The following is a 26219-nucleotide window of genomic DNA, read 5'->3' on the forward strand; positions in this document are numbered from 1 at the left end:
TCTTGTGTCAGGCACGCTGCTGTTACGGATGTTTTTTTACACACTCAGCAGTTATCCATATTGTGTGCTGCGTGTCTATTTTTAGTAACTAGAACATCCTATAGTATTAGCGTTCAATCCTGGTCTTTTAGTTCTACTGTCCAGTATGTTTAGGATGTTTCCCTGCTCCAGCAAACCTGAAACTAATTAACGGTTGTTACCATGCTTCCAAAGAGCTTGATAACAGCCCCAGTACCAGCTGGAGATATCCACTGGGCTATATTAGTGTTGGAGTGAAAACCCTCCATATTGTCTTTACACTTTCAGAAAAATTGAGAATCCATAGCAACATGACGTAATGTTGACAGTAATGACACTTTCTTAGAGTAAACAAAAAAGCTTTTATTCATACAACCATACAGTATAAACCGACCAAGTGCTCTCACGTTATACTTAGAAACGACAACCAAACAAGTCAGTTCACATGATCAAGAGCTGGAATCTAGGAAAATAGCGAACTTCTCGTTCTGTAGTGACAGTCAAGACAGGAAGCGCTGGGTTGCCTTGCGGAGGTCGGAGGTCGTGCCGTGTCTGGCGAGCAGGTCGCGAGCCAGCGTCTGATTGGCCGCCCCAACGAGAGTGCAGCTCTGACTGAGGTAGAGGATGACCAGGCAGCACTCCATGACGTCCGGGAGCTCGCTCTTCTGGACACGGAGAACGGGGGGAAAAGGAGCAAAATAAAGCGATTACTGTCAGGAGAAAACTGCCTTTTTGGGGGGGGGGGCAGCAAGATTGTCATTCATTCCTTAATTGGGTGTGGTTGCGTCAGCAAGGCACACAGTATGTTATCTGACATATAATTTCCTTCACTCCATTCATGCTTTCGTTCGCTCATCCACCCTGTCATTCATGCTTTCATCACCTTCACGTCATCTGGCAGCCCCTCCAGCTCTTTGTGATGCTGGGAAACCATGGCGACCAGGGAGGGCAGTGTGTCGCCCTCAGAGCTGGAAACAGGAAGATCAGACGTGATGACTTCACTAGCACACGTTAAATGTGCCGGGTCCAGCCTCTGTCTAGGTCTAAAACATCTCTGACTTTGATAAAAAACCAAACCGCTAGAAAATCGGTTGAAAAATGAGCAAGTTTATGGTTATTTTAAAAGTACATGAAGCACCAACCCAATGCTATGGGTGAGCGAGTTGACTGTGGCAAGATGGCCGCCGTGTGCGGACGTCCGACTCCGTTGGTTGGCAACGCGGACGAGACATCTAGTCTTTATATATATCTATGGATACTGATGAACGGAGCAGTGAAACATGACCTACCACAGAGTAGCAGCTGAGGACTCCTGGCTGTGTGGGTGTGTGGGCTCCTGGGTGGTGGAGGAGGAGGAGGAGGGAGGGGATGCCTGGCCTTCCCCAGCAGGGGGCTCCGTTTCCTGGGCACGGCTGTGCTGGTGCACCATGGAGGCCAGTCGAAGCTGGATCTCAGCGATGGCTCTCTTGGAGGCCTGGTGCATGGCGTGGGGCTCCGAGAGGAGGAGGCTGCAGGCCGCCCTGCACCTCCCCTCCGCCCCCTCCTGCTGCTGGGGCCGCTGGGGGCTCGCGCACACCCCAGGCTCGGCCAGGCCATTCTGCTTGACCGCCAGCACCTTTCCCTCCGCCTTCTCCTCCGCCTTCCCCTCCGCCTTCCCCTCCACCTCCTCTCCGTTCTGCATCTCCTGTGTCGCCGAGCCGTTCCGTGTCTCGGCGAGGGAGCGGGGCCCGTCGGCTCCCTGGCCCTCTCCCCCGGGCCTCCTCTCACCGCTCAGGGACCACCACAGCCCGTACAGCCAGTAGTAGCTGACGAAGGCCTCCAGGCTCCTACTGGAGAGCCAGCCCGGCTCCTGGCCCCGCTCCAGGGACGAGGAGAAGACCCGGACCGAGCCCACACCTGGGGGGACAGGGAGCCCTGTTAGATCCTGAAGAGATGAGGGTGTGACGGAGGGGGGAGGGAGAGAGACAGATGGAGAGGGAGAGAGACGGAGAGAGGAGGGACAGACAGAGGGAGAGAGAGAGAGAGACAGAGGGAGAGAGAGAGAGACAGAGAGGGAGAGAGAGGGACAGACAGAGAGAGGGACAGACAGAGGGAGAGAGACAGAGAGAGAGAGAGAGCGAGAGAGAGACTATGGCGTCTCACCTCGAGGAAAGAGCAGCGAGCAGGTCTCCGCCACCAGGGAGAACAGCCCCGCCTCCCTGGTCCTGGCCACGCCCCGCCACATCCCCTCCAGGCACGCCCCCTGGTCGCCTAGCAACCAGCTGAGGGCCGCGAGAGTCAGGTCCAGTGACAGGTGATTAAGGAGCTGGAGAGAGAGAGAGAGTAATCCCTGTTTATACAGGGTACACACTTCCAACAACATGAGTGTGAACCATCCATCTCTATCCAGTCCAGCCCCCCCAGTCCAGCCCCCCCAGTCCAGCCCCCCCAGTCCAGCCCCCCCAGTCCAGCCCCCCCAGTCCAGCCTCCAGTCCAGCCTCCAGTCCAGCCTCCAGTCCTACCTGCTTCAGGGGGATGTTGGGACTGGGCTGTGGGCTCTCTACAGCTCTCAGCACCTGCCGTAGGCCCTGCAGCTTCTCCTGGTCTCCCTCTCCCACTCCAAACTCCCTCCCCCAGACCTCCTTCACCCCCCCCAGGAGGCCCGCCTCCCCCAGAACAGGGGAGGCCCAGGGGTGAGAGGGGAGGGAGGCCTGGGGGACACCGTCGACACCCGACAGGCACGCGCTCAGCATCTCAGTGGTGCAGAAGTGGAGGCGGTGGGCCTAAACACACAGAGAGAGAGGGAGGGAGGGCGAGAGAGAGAGAGAGAGAGAGAGGGAGGGCGAGAGAGAGAGAGAGAGAGAGAGAGAGAGAGAGAGAGAGAGAGAGAGGGCGAGAGAGAGAGAGAGAGAGAGAGAGGGAGGGCGAGAGAGAGAGGTCGGGCGAGCGAGAGAGACAGAGACAGACAGAGAGACGACAGAAAAAGAGGAAGTTAGAGGGAGTGATGGAGACGAGGGGTAAGCAGAGGTCATGGGTCAGGTGTGTGGAGGTCAGGGGTGAGGTCATCTGAGGTCAGGGGTCAGGTGTGTGGAGGTCAGGGGTGAGGTCATCAGGGGTCAGGGGTCGGGACTGACCAGCAGGCTGTCGTGTGTAGCGAGGACCTGCTGGGCTCCGTGCCAGTCTTGTGCGTGCGCCAGGTCCTTGGCGCAGCGCAGCGCGAGGGAGCGTGACAGCTCCACCTCGCCGGAGACCCCCGCCAGCCCGGCGGCCGTCTTCAGAGAGCCCGCGTCGTTCTTCTTGGCGATGACCTTGGCGGCGTCGAAGGCGGAGCCCGCTGCCAGATAACTGGGTGGTAAATAGGGCAGAGGGGCACACACACACACACGGGTGAGTGCCCACACACACTCTTCTGTGTGTGTGAGATCCGCGATCTCTCTTTAGATAGAGGTGGTCTCCAGAGAAGCTGGGGAGGAAAGAGAGAAAGAAAGGAGAGGGACAGGAAGAGAGACAGAGTGTGTGTGTGTGTGTGTGTGTACCACTTGGCAGCCGTGGCGAGGTGTCCGTCCTTCTCCAGCTGGCCGGCCCAGAAGGTGTACAGGGTCCTGAGGACTGGGTCATCCTCCTGCAGCCTGGCTTTGGCCAGGGCTATGGCTTCCCTGGAGGAACACAAACACACGAGAGGTTCCATTCAACCATTAACCTCCATGTACTTAAGAGACACACAGTTCTTAAAGCCTTACAGTGCATGTGTGAGCGTGTGTGTGTGTGTGTGTGTGTGTGAGTGTGCGTGTGTGTGCGTGTGGGGGGGGGAAGGGACAGACCTGTACAGCTGGTGGTCTCTAAGCAGCTCGATGGCCTGGTAGACCTTGTGGATGGAGAGCAAGTGAGAGGCGGCCTTCTGGTACGACTCCTGCTGACACAGCTGCTTGACGTACGCCTCCACCGTCCGACACCACACCTGGTACCCGGCTGGGGTCAGAGGTCACAGGTCACACACAAGGTCAGGGTTAACCCCCAAAGCTAGGCCAGGCGCCGGCTTACCCATGGGGGCCACAGACAGCAGGTGGTCGTTGAGCTCGCCCTTCTCCGTGGCGACCTGTAGAGCGCCGGTGATGTCGCCAGACCACAGCCTGAGGTAGACCACACAGTCGTAGTGACCAGCCTCCAGATGCCCCTCCTCTGGAACGCACACACACACACACACACACACACACGAGAGTTAGGACCGTCGGCTGAAGAGGAAGCATCTGAGATGGGAAACATCTCCAACACGCGGGGCAGGGGGGTCCTGAGGACCAGGGCTGATGGAGGTGAAGCTGGGTGGGTGTCAGTCCGAGTCCTCACCCTCCTCCTGGAACATTCTGGACAGGGCCTGTCTGTCGGCAAACAGCCCCAGCTGGATGTGTTCTCCCTGGCCAGGAACACAGTGGGCTGGGGGGCCTAGCGGGAGGAGACCCAGAGATTACACATGATGATGGACAGGTGGATGGGCGAAAGGTAGAAATATGGAAAAGACCCTGAATGGATGGTGAGCTGGATTGGTGAATGAATGGATGAATGTATGAATAGATGCGTTAATGGATGAAAAGATGAGTGGAATATTGGATAGATGGATGGAGGGGTGGGCAGATGGGTGCAGGCAGGTGCGGCAGGGCGGAGGAGCCCCACCCTGGTGCTTGGCAGTAGCTAGCGTGAGGATGTCCTGCTGGAGGTCTTCTCTGGGCCGGTGGTCCATGGAGGTGCTGAGAGGCAGCATGGAGCGAGGCTTCCGCTTCTTCAGAGAGGAGGAGGGCTCTGGGAGGAGGAGGGAGGAGGAGGAGGGAGAGAGGAGGGAGGAGATAGAGAGGAGGGGGAGGGAGAGAGGAGGGAGGAGATAGAGAGGAGGGAGGAGATAGAGAGGAGGGGGAGGGAGAGAGGAGGAGGAGGGAGAGAGTAGGGAGGAGGGAGAGAGGAGGGAGGAGGGAGAGAGGAGGTGGAGGGAGAGAGGAGGAGGGAGAGAGGAGGGGGGAGAGAGGAGGAGGGAGAGAGGAGGGGGAGAGAGGAGGGGGGAGAGAGGAGGGGGGAGAGAGGAGGGGGAGAGAGGAGGGGGGAGAGAGGAGGGGGGAGAGAGGAGGGGGGAGAGAGGAGGGGGGAAGAGAGGAGGAGGAGGGAGAGAGGAGGGGGGGGAGGAGGAGGGAGAGAGGAGGGGGGGGGAGGAGGGGGGGGAGGAGGAGGGAGAGAGTGAAAGAGAGTGATAGTTACAGGGGGAGGAACAGAGAGGATTAAGGCCAAAATGAAACCAAATTACAACATGAAAAAAAGGCTCCAGGTCATGTTCTTCAGAAAGACCATCCCTACCCGCTTTCTCCTTCTTCAGGTCTCTCTTTATGGAGGCGAAGGTCTTCCCCCCACTGGGCTGCTTCTCCACAGCGGGTCTCTCTACAGAGGGTCTCTCCACCTGAAGGCTGGGGGGACGAGCTGAGACCCCCAAAAAACATCAAAACGTTTCAACGAGACAGAAATCCTGGAGAATCCTGCCTGGGAGGCATAACACAACACACTGTACCTGTGACTGAAGAGCCGCTGGTGCTGGTGGCCTCGCTCCCCTCCTCCTCCTCATCATCCTCCTCAGACGGCCCCTCTCCGGTAGCAGCCCCCCCTCCCTTATCCCCCTCCCCCCTGAGAGAGGGGGGCGGGGCCTCCTCGGCCCTCGCCACGACTCTCCCAGGCCCCTTCTTCTTCTTCTTGGCCTTGGTCTTGGACTTCTCCCTCAGCTCCAGGGTCTTCTTTCCTGCGGGGAGGTCGGACATTTCATAAAACACCGCTACCCGACACCCCTTCTTCTAGAAGGTTCCTCCACCTCCAAACCCCTCCCGCGTCCTCAAATACTTTAAGTATGAACCCGGATATTTCTCCTCTTCTTCTGTGGTTGTTTTTGGGAGCAGCCAGGGGCCGTGCTCAGCAGGCGGGGCTGGAGGGGATGTGGCGGGGTGTGGCCAGGGCCAGGGGGCGGGGCTGGAGGGGATGTGGCGGGGCGTGGCCAGGGCCAGGGGCGGGGCTGGGGGTATGTGGCGGGGCGTGGCCAGGGCCAGGGGGCGGGGCTGGAGGGGATATGGCGGGGCGTGGCCAGGACCAGGGAGGCGGGGCTGTTCTCCCTGGTGGTGGAGACCTGCTCGCTGCTCTTCCCTCGAGGTGAGACGCCACAGTCTCTCTGTCTCTCCCTCTGTCTGTCCCTCTCTCCCTCTGTCTCTCTTTCTGTCTCTCTCCCTCTCTCCCTCTGTCTGTCATCCAGGTGTGGGGACAGCAGGTGTGTGTGGGGGGGTGGGGTTCCTCACCTTTAGGGGGCCTGGCGTGCTCCTGCTTGGAGACGTTCCACTCCTGGACGGTGAAGTCGTCCCCTCCGGTCCACACCAGGTCGGGATCCACAGGGGACCACTGGACGCACAGCAGCCTGCCCCGGTGACCCCGGTAGTTACACACCCCCTCCTCCTTCAGCACATCCCACACCTAAGGGAACGCACAGACACACACATTTACAAACATACACTTATGCACGCATACAGCCGCACGGGCAAAGGAGTGACATCATCGGTGACGTCATCGGGGGATGTGTGGGTTGGCGTGCGACCCCCCCCCCCCCCTGACCTGGGCTGTGCTGTCGTAGCTCACGGTGACCAGCCGGGCGTCGTGGTGAGGACTCCAGGCCAGGCTGGTGATCTTGGCCGTGTGACCCGCCAGGCTCCGGAACGCCTCCGTCATGACCGTCGGCGAATCAGGAGGGCTCTCTGGGGAAACACACAACATCATCAGAGTCAGAATCTGGTTTTATTCGCCATGCAGGTTTACACACACACATACAGAATTTACTGTGGCCAGAAGGTGCAAATAATAAACATATATACATATACAGATCTTCAATCAAAGTATCAAAGTACAGTAGTCCAACTGATCCTTGGAACTAACAATCTAACAAAATAAAACAATTTAAAATGTTAACTATAAAATAATATATTAGATTCTTATTCATATTAGATTATTTCCTCTTCCAGGTGACTTAAGAAACAGTGGCGATCCTTTAATATGACCAATGAGGTTGCAGGTGTAGAGTAACTGACCAATGAGGTTGCAGGTGTAGAGTAACTGACCAATGAGGTTGCAGGTGTAGAGTAACTGACCAATGAGGTTGCAGGTGCAGAGTAACTGACCAATGAGGTTGCAGGTGTAGAGTGACGAACCAATGAGGTTGCAGGGAGAGACGTTAACTGACCTATGACAGCGCTGAGGTCGTGGACGTAGACCACGGCGTTGCTGGAGCCGGAGGCCAGCAGGTGCTGCAGCTCGGGGGCTCCGTGCTGGTGGTGCCAGCGCAGCACGTTGATGATCTTGTGGTGCTGCTGGATGCTGCACAGCAGCTTCAGACTGGGGGCCTGGTACACCTCAATGGACCTGGGGGAGGGGGAGGGAGGAGCAGGGGGGGGGGGGGAGGAGGAGCAGGGGGGAGGGGGGGGGAGCAGGGGGGGAGAAGGGGGGAGGAGCAGGGGGGGAAAAGGGGGGAGGAGAAGGCGGGAGGAGAAGGGGAGAGGAGCAGAGGGGGAGATGCAGGTGGATTGTCTGTGAGTCAGCACTTCAGTGTGAGGCTCCAAAAAAAGATTTAACTCTCAACTTGGACCATCTGTCACCAACCGAAAACCAAGTTGTCCTTTTCTAAAATATTTTTAGAACAATAAAAAATATAAATCCGGGTTTATTTAGCGCAGTGGCGTTTTTTTTCCCCTCCTGTCTTCACTGCAGATCTGGAACAGCAGAGCCAACTGCTCTCTCCCATTTCCAAACGTCATCAGTCATGCGGTGTGACAGGTTGATTGACAGGTGTCCTGGTTTCCCCCGACAGCCTCCATCACTCACCCGTCCTCGTTGCCGATGGCGACGACCCTGCCGTCCGGTTTCCAGCTGAGGTCTGTGTGCGGCGACAGCTTGTGCTGCGGGAACAGACGGCACCTTTCCAGAACTTTATTTAAAACAGCAGCATTCACATTCTAAAGTTGTCCTGCCGCACGCTGAGGTCAACGACGGTGCCTCGAGTGTGCGTGCGTGCGTGCGTGTGCATCAGCCTGCGAGTGTGCACGACCTGAGTCAAAGTAGCTTTGCTTGCGGTGAACTGGATAATGATGGACATCTTTGAGGACAAGTGTGTGTGGTTTGTGAGCAGGTGAGTGACAGGAGAGAGAGTGAGAGAGAGGGTCTGTGTCAGTGTGTGTGTGTATCAGTGTGTGTGTGTGTCAGTGTGTGTGTGTGTCAGTGTGTGTGTGTGTCAGTGTGTGTGTGTGTGTCAGTGTCAGTGTGTGTGTGTATCACCTTGATGTTGTTGGTGTCTCTGATGAGGGTGTCGATGTCGGAGGCCTCAGAGGTCAGCCTGCGGGGGTCGTGCTGCAGGATGACCCCCTCCCCTGCACAGCTGTAGAGGCTGTGGACCGCACACTCTCCTGGCCCACCTGGAGCACACACACACACACACACAGGGCGTTACGTACCGGTTCAACACACACATAAACCCAGGAAACACACACACACACACAGGGCGTTACGTACCGGTTCAACACACACATAAACCCAGGAAACACACACACACACACACACAGTTTCATGTCAAAGTGCTTCCTCCATTTGAAAAATGAATACCAATTATTTGTTGTATTATTATGAAAACAAACTGCTTTGTAATGATCCCATCTTAATGAGGTCTTTGGGGTGGATGCATTACTGACATAACAAAACATCCTGGTGTTGGCTGTTTTACAATCCTCAGCACACACACACACACACACACACACACTCGCACAAATGACTCGCGCAAACAATCGCATCGACGGTGCCACAAAGTCGGACGACTGACGCCCTCATCAAAACGTCAGCGCCCGACAGCTGCTCAAATGAACTTTCCGGAGCCTCGGTTTCCGCGGCGACGGCCCGGGGAGAGGAGGTAAGCGTTTTCTCCGCTCATTCAATTACGAGAGAGGAGATTAGAGCAGCGTCCGGGGACCTGAGTTCTGCTGACTCGGGGCCTCTGGCAAACACTCTCCTGCATTTGCTGGGTCAGAAAACGGTGCTTGAAACAAGCAGACTGTAGGGAGAGGGGCGGGGCGCGGGGGCGGGCGGGGGGAGGGTGGGAGGTAAACACACACAGCTGTGCGCTCGTTCTAAAACACGGTTACTGGGGGGTTAGCGAGGGACGTACCAAAGGACATCGGGGGCACCGGGGGCCCCCAGGCGAGGGTGTACACGGTTTTCCTGTGGTAGCTGCTGGAGATCAGGGGCGGCCTGAGACAGAAATCAAACACACCCGGACCCCAAATCCTCATTAGAAAGTCTGTAATAAAACTGAATAACCTACAACTCATATAACTTAAATATAAATCTATCTATATTTGATTGACATATTATGGAATGTTAAGGGATCAAATGGCAGCACTGATAGTCCACAGACAGTGACCCTGAGTGGCCCGGGTCTTACTTGTTAGAGAAAGCGTCGTAGATGCCAACTTTGCCATCGTCTGTCCCAAAGGCCAAGGAGCTTTCTCTGGCTGGATGCCATGACAACTGCAGCGTTTCAGACACGGGGGTCAAAAAGGGGCAAAAGTCATTCACTTTGAACAGGATGATATTCATGTATTCAGGATTAGAAGCAGCAGCTTTTCCGACGCGTATACGGGCTACCCTCCCCAACAACCCCCCCCCCCTCCCACACACCCACCCCATCGCTCCATCTCTCACCGCCGTCACTTTGGACTTGATGCCCTGCCAGAAGGTTTTGGTGTCGTAGCGGTTTTGGAGGCCCAGCGTGGCCCAGACCCGGACCATGCTGTCCCCCACGCCCAGCCCCAGGCTGCCCGTGGCCACCGGGGAGAAGCCCAGGCAGTACACAAACCCCCCCAGGGTGGGGAGTGTCCAGCAGCAGTCCAGGGATGACAGGTCCCAGCACTTGACCTGGGAGGAGAGAGAGAGAGAGAGAGAGAGAGAGAGAGAGAGAGAGAGAGAGAGAGAGAGAGAGAGAGAGAGAGAGAGAGAGAGAGAGAGAGAGAGAGAGAGAGAGAGAGAGAGAGAGAGAGAGAGAGAGAGAGAGAGAGAGAGAGAGAGAGAGAGAGAGAGAGAGAGAGAGAGAGAGAGAGAGAGAGAGAGAGAGAGAGAGAGAGAGAGAGAGAGAGAGAGAGAGAGAGAGAGAGAGAGAGAGAGAGAGAGAGAGAGAGAGAGAGAGAGAGAGAGAGAGAGAGAGAGAGAGAGAGAGAGAGAGAGAGAGAGAGAGAGAGAGAGAGAGAGAGAGGGCAGAGGCGGGGAGAGAGAGAGGGTGTAGATGTAGCAGCTACAGTGACAGGAGAATGTGTGGGTGTAGCAGCTCCAGTGACAGGTGTGTGTGTGTTTGTGTGCAGGTGCAGGTGGGGTGTAAGTAGGGCGTCGTCACCTCTCGGTCCATGGAGGTGCTGAGGAGAAGCTCCCTGCCGTCGGGCAGGAGCACGGAGCTCATGTTGAACACGATCCTGCTGTGGTTCTGCCCCTCAGAGCCGCCCAGCAGGCTCCACCTCTGCTTGCCCGCCCGCGTCAGCTCCCACAGCACCAGCTCTCCCCTGGGGGCACACACAGGAGGGCAGCCAGGGGGAGGGAGGGGGCAGCCAGGGGGGAGGGAGGGAGGGGGCAGCCAGGGGGGAGGGAGGGAGGGGGCAGCCAGGGGGAGGGAGGGGGCAGCCAGGGGGGAGGGAGGGGGCAGCCAGGGGGGAGGGAGGGGGCAGCCAGGGGGAGGGAGGGGGCAGCAAGGGGGGAGGGAGGGGGCAGCCAGGGGGGAGGGAGGGGGCAGACAGGGGGAGGGAGGGGGCAGCCAGGGGGGAGGGAGGGGGCAGCCAGGGGGGAGGGAGGGGGCAGCCAGGGGGGAGGGAGGGGGCAGCCAGGGGGGAGGGAGGGGGCAGCCAGGGGGAGGGAGGGGGCAGCCAGGGGGAGGGAGGGGGCAGCCAGGGGGAGGGAGGGGGCAGCCAGGGGGGAGGAAGGGGGCAGCCAGGGGGAGGGAGGGGGCAGACAAGGGCAACTGTTAGCCAACACATAATTCAGCTCTACTGAGTGTCCGAGGCAATGAATCATGGGACTGTTGCTGATAAGTTATGATGCTAACGATGTCGATGATACATTAATGAGGTCTTAAATCAGAAGGCTTGTGTGTGTGTGTGTGTGTGTTGATGCTTGCTGGTGTTCTCTCTCACCCAAAGCAGCTGGACAGCAGCTGCGTGGGCTTGCTCCTGGGCCAGTGCACCGTGAGCCAGAGTCTCTCCTTCACCCCGGGGTCGACCCCTGACCCCCGCCTCTTCAGGAAGGGCAGCTTCAGGGTCATCACAGCTGCGGGGAGGGAGGGAGGGGCGGGTGAGTCTCTATGGAGGCACCCTCCAGTGCTCATTAAGAACATGTTGGATGGAAGCATCGAACAACTATAGTTTCCCAGGACGTCTGACCTTTGCCCTTTGCCGTACTCCAGATTCTCACGGTCTGGTCTTTGCTTCCTGAAGCCAGGTATCCGCCCTTCTCTGCACCCTCACTCACTCCATTGGTGGATTCTGAGACAGACAGGTTCATTAGCCAATCACACGGCAGAAACCTCATCCGTTTGTAAATGACTTCCCGGATGTTCCCGTCTCTTCCCGGGGCCCCACCTGTGATGTCATCCGGTCGGCTGTGTAGCCCCTCCTCATTGGGCGTGGGGGCCCAGGACAGGGCGTGGATCTCGTCGTCATGACCACGGAGACGATGCACCACCTCGCCCTTCTTGGTGACGTCGACCAGCACGATCATCCCGTCCTTGTACCTGGCAACGGAAAACACACACGAAGAAAAAAACAAAATCTGATCAAAAGAAAACGATGTTTCTGTTCATATGTCTAGGTACATTACATTGACATTCCAGTCATTTAACTGGATCCTTCATCCAAAGCGACATACAAATAGTGCATATAGAAAGCGCAGCAGAAAACCGAGGATCGGAACTGCTTGCTAAGTGAGTCCTGGATACAATCTCTTACCCCACAGCCACGATGTTCCAGGTGTGGGGGGAACAGGAGAGGGAAAAGATGTTCCTGGGTTCAGGGAAGAAGCTGCTGGTGTCTCCCGTGTTGTACCAGTAACACACCACGATGCCTTTCTCATCGCCAGACACCACCAGGTTCTTATCGACCGGTGACCAGTGCAGGGCTGTGATGGTGTTCTAAGGAGGCAGGACGGAAAGGGGTTTAAGACGGCTAGCTACACGTAGCTTCCACCGCTATCTCCCAACTGTGGGATGTGGGTTATTACGGAGCTCCGCCACAGGCAACGGTGGGGGAGTGAAAGTAGTGAGTTTGGATCGCTACTCACCTGGTGGGATTTGTGTTCCTTAATGAAGACTTTCTCATCGGTGTCCCAGAATTTGACTGTGCCATCGTCGGAGGTGCTGGCACAAATGTGACTCAGGTCCCCGTGGTGACAGAACGAGATGCCGGATACTCTCTCTCTGTGGCCAACCAACTCTCCTGAAAGTAACAATAAAACGGGACAACGAATATAGAAATTAACAAAAGATGTCGTGGAGAAAAAAAACTGTTTACTGTCTGTCAAAACATTGCGTACATGCCTGATAGTTAGATACCTAATACACGTACTTACCGACAACTACACAAGACGATGCTGTAACGTCCACCAAATAAATTGTATTCTTGGCTCCAAAACCTAATATACCCTTGTCATTCGTGTCACTGCATCGCGAGCAGTACCAGTTGGGAGAGGCTGGAAGAAGTCTTTCGTGCATGTTGAGCAGTATTGTCAGCTATTCTGTGCAAAAAAATACAACTTTGAAATCCTTCCTTGAGTTTTCACATGCACATGTTAACTGCGGCGTTCATGCTTCCATCAAAACAGTGCGACTGTCGTATGATGGAATATAGTGTTGTAAAACTTCTACGGAGAAGGACGAGGGACAAATTGTACTAGATGGCCGTGAGATTTTTTATTTATTTAGACTTTGCATCACTAAATCATTTACGAGTTCATGCATAATCATTTGGTGATACCAGTATTCTCCAGATTCAAACTATATGACGTGTTGAGAGCATTTCGTTCATTTACCTTTCTCGGGTTACCTTTTACCGTAAAGCAAAATGTGTCGCTCAACATTAATAATGGCTGCCTCCATCATGACAGGAGGTGGTGAGTCTCTTCTTTTTCCATAACATGTCATATCAATTAAATTAGTAAGAGTTTTTCTGGTAAAGTACGATTTTATTGCTATGTTTTTCTTTTCACAGGATTCACATTTATAAGGGGCTTAGTTGGGCAAATCCAGCCAAGGTGAGGTTCATCAGCTATAACCTACCTAGAGAATATAGCTAACTAGCATATCGTCCCGTCTTTACTATTAGTAATGCTAAAGAACATTTAAGATTAATCAAATTTAAAAACTTGCTAGATGTTAGCGGCACCACAATTTATCATAGACGTAATCTCTAACATCCATTTACGTGTACGTCGATGAGCAATCCATATCATGACGCATCCTCTCCGCTATATCCTTCTAGGTTGCTCGCCTTTGGGGCACCCCTGCAAATATCCACAATACACACCAGCGCTGCTCTGGACTCTAGCAAGAACTGGGAAAGAAAGAATCTAACGGTGTATCCACCACAACTTCCAAATGAGCCTCGACGCGCTGCTGTGAGTAAATATGATGGAAGATAAGAGTTATTCAGCCACGCTAACGTGATTTTCTTCCCTATTTTATATGGGGATGTATATAGGATTTATATTGTCCTGCGAAAATCGTGGCAGTAAACTAATTATGACTTGCAGGGACTGACAGGTGTGTTTAAAACGAAGTCTGTAACCCCGTGTGCGTTGAGTAATTAATCCAAACCGTTATCTCCATTTCAGGAGGTTCACCACTGCAGAAGGCAGATCAAGTACAGCAAGGACAAGATGTGGTATCTGTCTAAAATGGTGAGAGATTGCTGCCTAATGTCTGAATGTACATGAATGTTCATTTGTTAACATTCATTTATGGCTGAATTGGGTGATTGTTGTGTGGTCCATAACCAGCCCTTGTGACTTCACATAGATGTTCAGATGTTATTGTGGACTGCACAAGGTCAGTTAGAACAAAATGTGACCTATTTCATTGATTTGGACTTATTGTAAGTCCAAATCAGAGCTCCTCAGTGCTGTGTGTGGGTTTTAATCAGAGTGAGTTTAACCAATTAAACTCGGGTAACATAAACAGGTGGTCTAGATATGTCGTCACATATCCTCATATTGTTTTCCCAACAGATCAAAGGACTGAGCATTGACGAGGCCATCGCACAGCTGGAGTTCAACGACAAGAAAGGCGCAAAGATTATGAAAGAGGTTTGACCCACAAGTCCTATTTACACTCAAACGAAACTACTTCATAATGTCCGAACGACCCTGAACACCCCAGGCCCACTGCATATTCAGCAGCGTCTGTTTGTAACGTAACGATGAGGTCATCGGTCAGAGAAGGCTTTTATCAAGAGCAGTAACAGGGCCGGATTTGAACCGGAGACGTCTTGGATCTGCAGTCTAAAGCTCTAACCACGGAACCACACCATCCCCTGTTTTGAGTGTCTGCATTCTGGGTGTGGCGTGCTAACTTTCTAGGAGTCAGATGGCTGAGCGGTTAGGGAATTGAGCTACCAATCATAAAGTTGCCGGTTCGTTTCCCGGCCGTGTCAAATGACTTAGTGTCCCTGGGCAAGGCAATTCAGCCACTTCACCCTACTTGCCTCGGGGTAATGTCCCTGTACTTACTGCAAGTCGCTCTGGATAAGAGTGTCTGCTAAATGTAAATGTAGCATTTTCTCCCAGGTCCTGCAGGAAGGTTAGGGTTCCCCTGTTCTGGGTATGGCGTGCTAACCTTCTAGCATCTGCTCCCAGGTCCTGCAGGAGGGTTAGGGTTCCCCTGTTCTGAGCCCCTGTGTTCTGGGTATGGCGTGCTAACCTTCTAGCATCTGCTCCCAGGTCCTGCAGGAGGGTTAGGGTTCCCCTGTTCTGAGCCCCCGTGTTCTGGGTATGGCGTGCTAACCTTCTAGCATCTGCTCCCAGGTCCTGCAGGAGGGTTAGGGTTCCCCTGTTCTGAGCCCCCGTGTTCTGGGTATGGCGTGCTAACCTTCTAGCATCTGCTCCCAGGTCCTGCAGGAGGGTTAGGGTTCCCCTGTTCTGAGCCCCCGTGTTCTGGGTATGGCGTGCTAACCTTCTAGCATCTTCTCCCAGGTCCTGCAGGAGGCGCAGGAGATGGCTGTGAGGAATCACAACGTGGAATACAAGTCCAACCTGTTTGTTGGTAAGTGTGGCTCGCTGTGTCCTGTCTAGCCTGCCTCGCTGTGTCCTGTCTAGCCTGCCTCGCTGTGTCATGTCTAGCCTGCCTCGCTGTGTCCTGTCTAGCCTGCCTCGCTGTGTCATGTCTAGCCTGCCTCGCTGTGTCCTGTCTAGCCTGCCACGCTGTGTCATGTCTAGCCTGCCTCGCTGGAACAGCAGGCGGGAAACGGGTGTTTCAGACAGAGATTGGCCAAACACGTCTTGGTAGGTTGGGTCTGGGTGAATTACGGTAGACTTTTGACCCATCTCTCTCTCTCCTCCTCCTCTCTCCTTCTCCCTCCTCTATCTTCTCTCTTCTTCCTCCTCTCTCCTTCTCCCTCCTCTATCTTCTCTCTTCTTCCTCCTCTCTCCTTCTCCCTCCTCTATCTTCTCTCTTCTTCCTCCTCTCTCCTTCTCCCTCCTCTATCTTCTCTCTTCTTCCTCCTCTCTCCTTCTCCCTCCTCTATCTTCTCTCTTCTTCCTCCTCTCCTCCTCCAGCGGACGCCTTCACCGGGAAAGGGAAGTATCTGAAGCGTATCCGGTACCATGGCCGAGGCCGCTTCGGCATCATGGATAAAGTTCACTGTCACTTCTTCGTCAAGCTGATGGAGGGAGTCCCTCCCAAGGTGGAGGAGAAGACCGGCTTTGACCTGGCCAAGGACTACGTCCAACAGCTGAAGAACCGAACCATCATCCACAGTCTATAGTACTACGACAACGTGTGTGTTGTTTGATTTCATGCTTGTAAATACATTTATAAGTAAATTAAGTAAAATAAAAATGTATAAGTTCTGCGTCTCAAGTTTAAGATGGGTGTGTTTCTTTAAATATTTCAAGATCAAGCAGATGACGAGTTTATAAGTATTTATTATATTTTTTTGCGTCTATGATGTTGTGCGTCCATGTTGCTGTGAAGATCCTTGTTCTAATCAGGTTGCGAAGGTGACTTCAGAATGTCAGTTCCAGTGCAGTGACTTTGAGCGTTTCAGTAAACTCTTTTCTCCAAGGCCAGACAGTCAGGCCATGTTTGTGTAGGAAGGCGAACTGTCATATATATTTATCATGAGAGGTTTGGCCAACGCCAGTCACTAGTGGAGCTTCGGAGCATGGCAACAAAACCACTGCCAGAAAATTCTTCTGCACGGATGAATAGACACCTCCTCTATGCCTCCAACCGCTCAGCATTCACCGGCCAAATCCCCGTCCTCCCGACTTCAGAGGCCTCCTGACAGGTTGAGAGGTTTGTTGATGACAACGGTTCCCCTGCCGTGTGTAAGCCTGTCACACCAGCCTTCCGTCTTCGGGCGGAGAAGGGTGCTCGAGCTAACGACAGAGACATCCTCCGGGTCTGAGCATAAAAGCTATGACAGACAATTAAGTGTAGAATGCTTCAGGGTCGCGTGACTAAAGCAGCTAGCCTGACATGTTGTCTCCATCCCAGTCTCTATATAAATATATAGACTAGCTACTTCCCGATCTTACTTGATGTCTTACGTCAACTTAAACAAACGATTCGTTTCTAGGGCTGCAGTTTTCCGTTATCAAGTGGAGCGTTCAATTAATGTAATGTTGTTCTGTTTTGGTTCAACTTCCATCTTTGTCAAATCCAACCCGTTCTCCGTCTCGAAAATCTTACGTTCTCTAACATCTAGTAAAGGCTTCTGTGAAAGTGGAGACCCGAGTCTGATCTCTCCTGTTTCTAATTGCCCTTTTCTTCCAGGCTCCCAATGTTGCAGCCCAAGCCCTCCTATCAGCCTGTCTCCAACCACCCCAAAGCCCTGCACGGCTCTCAATGGCTTTGAGTGTATTTTCGAATAAAATGCCATCTCCTGGCCCCAATTTCAGCAGACAAGTGCCCTCAATTTCAGGTTAGAGCCCCAGTCTGTCCCCTGGTTCCCCCAACACAATAGCTGCAGAGCTGCAAAAGGAGCAGATGTTACCTCCTCTCTCTGCCCTGAACCAAGAAAAAGCACATTCACCATCACACACATGATTGCGTGGAATTCCGCCCCAGCGATCAAAGAGGCAGTAACTGATTGTTCTTTTCCACATCATAGTTGTGATAACACACGATAGACATCAGATTACATGACGATCACAGATGTTTTTGAATCACATGTTATTATCACTCACAGGAGTTAAACATCACGTGTGATAGGCCTATGATTGCCTTCCTTCGTTGCGGTTTTCAAACTGGGGCATTCATGGAGGAAAACGTGGTGTGTGTGCGTGTGTCAGGGTTGAGTGGATTGGATTCCAAGTGCAGAAACTTCTACCACCACATCAACTTTTCCCCGTAGAGACGTCTCACCTCAAGGCCATGATACACAGGCAACTTTCTGAGACACTATCACGGCCTTTAGTCACCAATGAATAAGACATTTCCGGCGGAGCGCCATGTCAAGAAACACAAAACTCAGTCCCAACCGTCATCCCAGAATGGCAATTTTTCACGATGAATGATTTAAGGAATTAAATAATAGATTGTTTCAAACCGTATGCATATCGACCGCAGCTGAAGTGCGAGCTGGTTGGGGAGAAGGTTGTGAAAGACCAAAAAGTCTGGATTCGGAGGCATTGCTTTGATAATTCATGGCTGAACATGAGGTCGTGCATAATGCCAATCCGCTATGCTCAAGCTGTTTTTCCGTTCTGGCCCAGGTAGGTGGTTCTGTACCAGGGGGTGTTGCGAACGCATTTCATGAGGGGGTTGAGGAATTGTGTTTGCTGTTAACATGACTGGGGAGTTGAGAAATTGTGTTCGCTAACATGGTTGGGGGGTTAGGTGAGGTGCAGTATGGAAGCTGTAATCGTAGAGTGGAAGTAGCCTAATACATGCATTTTGCTGTATTCTTTATGTTAAGCGTCGATTTGGTTGGACAGCAGCAAAGAATTTCAGATCACACACACATAGACACGCACACACACAGATCTTTTTGAGTGATACCAACAGCTGGTGCACCTGGAGGCCGGGAAAGAAAATGTTTGCTAACCAAACTCTTACACGGCAACACTTGTCAACCCCGAATCTCACCCGTGTTTTCCAAGTTGTTTCATGCCTCGTATTGTCTTCCTAGATGATACGAGGTTTTAGTAACAGCGAACACATCTTTATTCATCCACAGAGCAGAAGGTAGTGCTCGTGACGTAAAGTCGCCGACTTTAAGTCGGTTGGATATTCACCCTGCAATTTTACTGTAGGTGTCACTGTTGTGTTGCGCCTAAAAGACACTTTGCACCAAATTATGCAAGAAGGAGAGGAGATTCGTGGGGGGACGGGGGGACGGGGGGGTGGGGGCGGGGGGGGGGGGGGGGGGAACGGGGGGGACTTGACTAAGTCTGTCATAACGGAATGGAAGACTTTGCTCACATTCCGCATTCCGGCAGACAACATACACGGCTTTGTTGAATCGTCTCATCGGATTGATCACATTGCTAGTGGAAGCAATGACATAATTGTAAATAAATAAAACCTTTTAAAAAATCAATAATTTGTGACAAACTATAGGTTCAATTTGGAAGTAGCCGTGTAATAAGCAGGATAATGTACAACGCGACGGTCATTATTGCAAAATAAACCCCTTCAGGGTGACTAAACACCCCTTCTGCATCACTCTGTCGAGGCTTATTTCGCAATACGACCGGCGCGCTGTACATTATCCCTTACATAAGAAATCGTGAGCTGAGCAGACTTTGGAGGCGAAATGAACCCAATTCATTCCGATCCTGTTGGCTGTGAACGCTTCATGTTTTTAATGAATCTGGATTTTAATATTTCGATTTGTTACACTTGACCTTCTCAGTTATAGGAATGTGGGGGCCACAGATAGCGAACTCTGTAAAATAGGATGGCAGAGGATTGAGAAGGCAGAATGTCACGTCTGCAGAGATCATATAGCCCAATTGTCACTGTCATTCAAGTGTAGTTAAGTAGAAGTAATTGAAATATACATGTGGGATTAGACATAGACAAGGAGAATAGGTGCAATGCCACTGGTACAACTGTAGACTGTGTGCGTGCGTGCATATCACGTGTGCGCGTGTATTTGTGTGTGTGGAAGCAGCCGTGTGAACTCACAACATATGACTCCAACTAGTGTGTTTCCAACTCTAGCAAATAAAATTTAAAAAAATCCCAATTTTTTTAGGTACTAAAAAACATTGCACCTCTATCCAGTTAATGAAATATTGATTTGGAAATGTATTGTGAGCCGACAAAAGCTTTTAAAGTGCTTAGTGTCTTTGCTGGGAGCCAACTTCATCCGTTACTTTTTAAAACATTCCCCTGAAACCCAATAATTGATAATGTCCTTCAGGCACAAATGATCTGAGCTATTATTGTACTTGTAGTGTCACCTCTAGGTTTGTGTTCAAAGGAAACCCAGTCTCATGTGACATTCTGTATGTCACATGACGTCCCTGGCCAATAGACTGAAACAGTTTCAAAACTAAACTGACAGTTGGAAATTGCTTATTTAATAATGTGTGTGTGTTTTATTTATTTAAAGGGGGAAAAGTGAGTCAGTTAGTATATTTATTTATTTTATTTTTTTACATTACTTTGTACCTTCACCGTACCCATGAGGTTATAAAATGGACCAGGATGACAACCCAGACAGTACTTGAGTTCAGGGCTGTGTCTCTGGGGGAGTGTGCGGGGTAGGACACGTCAGAGATCAGGTTATCACAACGTACCTCCAGTCCTTCTGGCCCTGCCGGAGGTCATCGCTCATCTTCCACAACTTCCAGAGCAAGCGAACACACCCCGTCGGCCAAGCATCACCAGGTCAGCGCAGTCAGCCCTCGGTTGCTCCGAAGAAGAAGGTGATGGAGTAAGAGGGAAGGGTGGGGACACAAGATGGTTGGGACATGGCCCTGTAAAGCTGCACCTCCCCCCCCCCCCCCCCCGTCTCCTCCTCCTCCTCTTACCTCAAGTGATAAACTCACTTTCTCTCCACCTCTGTTCCTTCCAAGGCTCCGGCAAATGGAACCCAGGCCTCCCTGTCAGTCTACCAGAACAAATGCCCGGCCCGGCCCACAGTTCATCAGTCCTCTGACTGATGGAACAGCTCACCGTATGCTCTCCCTCCACACACACACACACACACTACCACACCTCCCCTCACACTGAACCCTCGCTCTCATTTAATGATAACCATCACCTGTTCCCCCGCATACGCCCCACTCCAGCCGACTCCTGAATAATTGGACGGAGCCTTTAGCTTGATTAATTTGATTACGGCATTGCTCACTGTCCTACAGGCCAGCTCCTGGAAACACAGGTGTTTGAGTATTTATTAATTAGAACCGTAATTGATTTGGAAATGTCGGTTGCAAGGTTGTTGGTTTTGTATCAAGTGCCAACCCCCAACAAGACATTGTTGTGTTTTCCCCGTTTGGAAGATAAATGAAGTTGGTTTTGAAGCAGATTGGAGAGCAGATCCTAGTATTGGAGAGTCTGGTTGAACGCGTGTCTGTTGATCCTACTGATCCTGGGTCAGAACAAGGTTAACTGAAGGAGACGGGACTAGGAATCTTCCAAAACACATCTTTCTTTCCCTTCCGAAACCCATCATAACTGGATGGCCGAAAGCCTGAACTCAATCCTCAATCTTCAGCATGGCTGAAGGCTTTTTTTAGATCCAAAGCGACATACAAATGGTGCATGTAGAAAAAACAGCATAAGATCAAGGATCAGAAGACCACATCGCAAAATGATCACATCTCAGTTATTGTAGTTCAGTTAGCAGTTTTATCCAAAGTGACAGAGGGGGTCTTTTAGCCAGCAACCTCTCTGCAGTTAAATGCTCAAACCACTGCGCTAAACCCACCCCCGGAAAGGAATGGACCAAGGAGGGGAGCAAGGAAATGTTACATTTACTCTAAGAATAACAGAACATGCCCCACGACTCAACATAAACACAAAATCCATGCATTTGGATGTCCTTGTCGGATTGGTGAGAACAGGCTAGCGCGAAAAGGAGAGTTAGATATGATTCAGAGTCCTGTAATTTAAAAGGGCCAGTGTGAACAGGTTCTCCATGCCGCTTTCTCCCTCCCCTGCAATTACAGCAGGAGAAAGCGGCATGTGGATGTGGGAGGACCTCGTTGTGCGGAAAGCGGATGCAGCATGTTATTTGTCATTCTGCAAATCAACATGAGCTCTACATGTCAAACCATTTCCAATACCAACCCCAGGGGGGGGGGGAACACAAGTCAAATGTTATCCTCGGTCTCTGCGCCGTGGGGGCAGGTTTGGGGGGGATGGGGTTCGTCGCGTGCAATGTTTACGAGAGTTGGGATCCGCTTGGAACCCCTGGGAGGATCGTTAACATCCCTGATTACCGACCACCCAAGGTTGAGGGAAAAGTCCAGAAAAAAGCCAGATTGAGATTGATTTTTCTGACACACTCGACCTCGTGATCAGATGGGAAGACTTATGAGGTGAGCGTAGTCGTAAACATCCAGCATGGGATCCACAGGCCACTGTTTACCCTCCAAATGAAGGGTTTAAGGCCATGGAGGTCATAAAGGTTTATGGTGTGGTTTGATTGCTGTGGAGGTGGTTGGCTTCATCCAGTGAAGCCTGAATCAGACAGGGTGAGAAGAGAGGGCTCACCTGCTTGGGTTTCTTCCCTGGATGTGTAAATACAGATCTGGTACATCTCTTTTTCTGACCATCTCTGTTGCTCTCTTTTTTTTTTCTTCATCCTCACCTTCACCTGACTCCCTCCTTTCTCTTCTCCTCTCATCCCTCCGCCTCTCCTCCCCACCCCTCTCCTTCCCTCTCCTCTCATTCCCACCCCACCCCTCTCCACCCCTCCCCTCCCTCTCAGCATTTTAAACACAAATTGTCTCACAGTTGAATCTGCCTTGGTTGCTCTTCTCATGCTTCTTTTTTTTTTTTTTACACCAGCGTCTCGTGCGGCGGCTTTGTCAGCAAAGCCTCAAGTAGAGACATGCATTCTCTTATTGGTCGGAGAAGTGGAACAATTCCTGCGAAGATCGATGGAAGCCTCTCCACCGGTTAAATTGGATGGCTGTGGATTGATCCATCTGAAAGCAGCTATGCAAGCGCTCGTACCCAGGTGAGAGGATACGAAGGGGCCCAGCGGGGAAACCCCTCCTCCCCTCCCTGTCTTCCTCCCTGTCTCCCCCGCTCCCTCCCGCCTGCGCGCCTCCACTCTCCTCTACTCCCCCCCTCTCTCCCCCCTTCCTTCCGCCTCGACCCTTACCACACTCAAACCCCCAGCATCCCCTCAAACACTCTCCCCACCCCTTTCCTCCTCACCACCTTCTCTCTCTCCCCCAACCCTCCCCCTCCTCCTCCAATCTTCCCACACACCCTCTCCCCCGGTCAAACCCCCCCGCCCCCATCCCCCACCCCCTCTGTACTGTGAACATGTCCAGACACTGGATCTCTTCTTAACCTGGGTGTGATAATGAATCTGTGGTCCAACACTTGACTTGAGTGTGTGTGTGTGTGCTCACGCTAATAGTCATTTGTCCTCACCGGGCCTAAACTGTCAAGTTGCTCTCAGGGGAAAACTGCGATTTATACTCACATACACATATATAGATTTATCCATCCACACTTGTGCATTTGTGCACACACACACACGTGAACAAACATACGCAGGAAGGAAAAGGATTGATGGTATTTATCTTTTGCTTTTTCCCTCCAGGCTTTAGACGAGACATTCATCTGTGTGTGTGGTGGTGTGTGTGTGTGTGTGTGTGTGTTGAGGGGGGGGTACTTAAAACCATGGATAAGAAATCTTTACTCTGGTTGTCTAGTTGTTGAACACTTTGTGTTGAACACTGTCGAAATAAAGATTTCTTGCTGTTCTCTAGCCTCTGTTTCTGCATTTAAAACTAACTAGCCTAGAGATCCTGTTTAACCTTTCTCTTCTCCTCACCCTTTCTCACAGCATTCATGAGTAAACACCAGTGAAAAACGATTAAATCAGCTTGCACAGACTACTGGCATGGGCGACTCCCTACCATGAAGCAAAAACGAAACGGCCACAACTCAACATCAAACAATGTGTGATGATTTATGCACGTGCATGTGTGTGTTGAGGGGGGGTTAGGAGGGGGGGGGGGTCAGGAGGGGGTGGGGGGGGTTAGGAGGGGGTGGGGGGGTTGGGGTGGGGGGGTTGGGGGGGGGGGGCTAAACCAGAAGGGCGATTCGAGTCGTCATCTCTCTTCTTCTGTGTCTCCTCTGGTGCCCAGGGGGCCCTGGGGCTGTCGCAAGCTGTTTAGTGCAGGCAGGACAGCAGACGCCCTAATCTGCTTTGGGGTCTTCTTGAGCTCCTGGCAACGCTTAGATACGGACTATCCAATCAAGCGGGACGCCCGTCCAAAGGACGTCCTGTTTGTTAATCTGGTGATGGACGCGGAGTCAAGCTTGATTGACAGCAGAATGCTTGCCCAGGTGTTTGTGCGAGTTGAAGTTCAAAGTTCAACAGACAATCATTAGACTACCGAGCAGAGCCCTCACAGGGGAAATGACAATGACCTCAAATCACACATCCACAAATATCCTGACCCTTCGTTGTGGACATAAGTGGATGACCCACACAGACAGGCTGTTAAACTCAGAATTCTTAGGCCTTTGTTATTAATCCTAACCCTGTTGAGGTGTTATGACATAACATTAGCATGAATTGGCTTGAATGACACTGCGAAAATCATCCGTGGACAAAGTCGTACCCCAAAACAGCGTGGAAAGAAGCGTCACGTATTGTTGCCAGGACACGCCAACCAGAGTTCTGTTCAGTCGAGCTGGTGATCAGATCCAAACCGCCGCAATTAGGGAACAATTCACCAGAAAAAATACACCTGATTCAGAACAAAGTGTCTCTCAAGGTCCACGTCATGGATGAGCAGCTTAATTCTGCGAGATCGTTTGCGCAATGTCAGCCGGCCGGTCGCTGTTCGACTGGAAAGATAACAAAAGATTACTTGGTGAAATTGCTAATTACAATCGACGGCGAGAGAGCTTCTGAGAGTTTATTGGTTATGCTGACTACTAAAGATTTCTCCTCGTGTCTGATTTAACCCGGACGAGTAAAAACCCCTCCGTCTAGGTGTCTAATGAACAAACAGCCGTAGACACATCTTTGTTTATCTGTTTGCTTGTTCCGCCCGTGGTGGGTAATATATTGAAGTAGCCTATATATTTAGGCCAGTTTAGTCCCTTTCTCCCTTTGGGATTTCGTAGAAAAACCCATTTCACTCAGCTGCTTGTGGACTCAAGGTTACGGTGTTATTTAGGCCGTTCTGTTGTTCCATAAATCAGTGGATAATGTAATTGGGTGAGATCAAAGCACGGACACTATTAATTCGCTGGGACCCGTCAGAGGCACTTAAGGTGGCATTACTAACACTCCAAATGTATTATCTCAATCAGTTGACTGGCTGTAGCCTCTCTCTGAAAGGGAGATTAATAACAGGGTATACAGGAGGCTATATCTGCGCATATACTGTCTCTCTCGCTCTCTCGCTCGCTCTCTCTCTTTCTATCTCCCTGCCGGCCCTCCGTCGCACTCAAACCAGACAAATGCCTCCCCGATGCCCACCAAGTACCACGCTTCCTTCTTAGAGAGCTCCGCCCGATCGTAAACTGTAATGTACACGTGAACCAGGGAACCAAATCACCCTCTCCTTGCCCCGTTAGTCACCCCTCCCCTGGGGTGCGGTCTCCAGTCCACCCAGCAGAAAAAAGCCCTTCCTCACCCACATCATAATGTTAGGATGTAATTTCTTTCCCCAGAGCATGGTAAATTATGCTCTTGTTGCTCGGGCGGAGGAGAGGAGGAGTCTGGCTGGGGTTGAGGAGGAGAGGAGGAGTCTGGCTGGGGTTGAGGAGGAGAGGAGGAGTCTGGCTGGGGTTGAGGAGGAGAGGAGGAGTCTGGCTGGGGTTGAGGAGGAGTGGACGTCGGACAAGACGCTTCACGGACCGTCTACCCCACTCGCCCACCACCCCACCATGTCCACCCCTTCCTCCTCCAACTACCCCACCATCTCCCCTCCCTCCTCCTCCAACCAGCCCTCCATCCTCCTCCAATTACCCCTCTACCGCCAACTCTGCTCCCCCCCCATCCCCACCCCCCCACAACTACACCAACCGGCCCCACCTTAGTTCCACTAACCACCACGACGGATTCAGATTCATTAAATCGACAACCTCAGCACTATCGCTGGAGGAAATCCCTCACATCTCCCCTGCCCCCGTGTTTCTCCGTAGCGTAAACACGACTGTTATCGTGTGTGTTTCCACTGAGTCGATGATGTTTGGTGGAGAAGGTGTCAGAGCGATCCCGTCTCCTAACAAAGCCTGAAGTCCCCTCACGAGCTCTTTGTTTAAATGAAGCAATTTCACTGATTGCAATTACACGCTGTCAAGGACTTTTATATCAATTTGATTGAATAACCGTTTTGATTAAATACCCCCTAAACGCATTTCTCTTCCCTTTAGACTCTATTTGGCACGAGTCAGTTGCAATTTTCCTAACCTGACATTTTTATTTTGCTTTCCTGACAAGGAAATTGTCTTAAGTACTACGGGGTTTGGCTGCGTCTCTGCAGAGATGAAACGTTTGGGTTTGACATTTTTATTCATTTTTCAGACACTTTTATCCAAAGTGACGTTCAAACAGTTGCATATAGAATCCACCGCAGAAGATCAGGGATCAGAAATTTGCAGCTATGACACTTTCAATTGTCAAAACCAAGGACAAGCCACATTGAAAAGTAACCACATCTCAGCAACCACACGGTGAACAAAAAAAATATTTAGTGCAATGATAACATCAGAGTTTCATAAGGACTCTTCTCAAGGTCTGTGTCACAATACCTGCTCAGTT

The 26219-nt window shown here is 51.9% G+C and overlaps 2 protein-coding genes and 1 long non-coding RNA gene across 5 annotated transcripts; 2 read left to right on the forward strand and 1 right to left on the reverse strand.

Annotated features, from left to right (window-relative positions):
• Positions 1-356: 356 nt before the first annotated feature.
• On the reverse strand, positions 357-12892 carry gemin5 (gem (nuclear organelle) associated protein 5). Its single transcript, XM_084684167.1, has 28 exons — positions 12649-12892; positions 12361-12515; positions 12030-12211; positions 11664-11815; positions 11466-11567; positions 11220-11352; positions 10433-10595; positions 9748-9960; positions 9488-9573; positions 9212-9294; positions 8332-8468; positions 7882-7955; positions 7244-7422; positions 6622-6761; positions 6312-6483; positions 5543-5767; positions 5335-5454; positions 4666-4791; positions 4342-4437; positions 4039-4176; positions 3819-3966; positions 3534-3653; positions 3132-3342; positions 2520-2780; positions 2161-2323; positions 1308-1914; positions 902-986; positions 357-683 (listed from the first exon to the last, which is right to left on the reverse strand). The coding sequence occupies exons 1-28, from the start codon at positions 12788-12790 to the stop codon at positions 519-521; spliced, it is 4578 nt and encodes a 1525-aa protein (XP_084540293.1). The 5' UTR covers positions 12791-12892; the 3' UTR covers positions 357-518.
• Positions 12893-13140: 248 nt separating this feature from the next.
• On the forward strand, positions 13141-16150 carry mrpl22 (mitochondrial ribosomal protein L22). The gene is made up of 7 exons (XM_084683882.1): positions 13141-13188; positions 13287-13329; positions 13557-13692; positions 13909-13974; positions 14302-14379; positions 15265-15334; positions 15847-16150. The coding sequence occupies exons 1-7, from the start codon at positions 13161-13163 to the stop codon at positions 16053-16055; spliced, it is 630 nt and encodes a 209-aa protein (XP_084540008.1). The 5' UTR covers positions 13141-13160; the 3' UTR covers positions 16056-16150.
• A 1486-nt stretch (positions 16151-17636) lies between these two features.
• On the forward strand, positions 17637-23196 carry LOC146246304 (uncharacterized). 3 transcript variants are annotated; one of them, XR_014734629.1, is made up of 4 exons: positions 17637-18009; positions 20323-20423; positions 22265-22436; positions 23034-23196. It is a non-coding gene; the product is annotated as an uncharacterized LOC146246304 (long non-coding RNA). The 3 variants fall into 3 exon arrangements; XR_014734630.1 differs by lacking the exon at positions 17637-18009 and adding an exon at positions 19998-20180; XR_014734631.1 differs by lacking the exon at positions 20323-20423 and having other exon boundaries at positions 17646-18009.
• Positions 23197-26219: the final 3023 nt, after the last annotated feature.

This window comes from Hypomesus nipponensis, chromosome 20, assembly GCF_054491055.1.
Source record: "Hypomesus nipponensis isolate SF chromosome 20, ASM5449105v1, whole genome shotgun sequence".
Classification (NCBI taxonomy): domain Eukaryota; kingdom Metazoa; phylum Chordata; class Actinopteri; order Osmeriformes; family Osmeridae; genus Hypomesus; species Hypomesus nipponensis.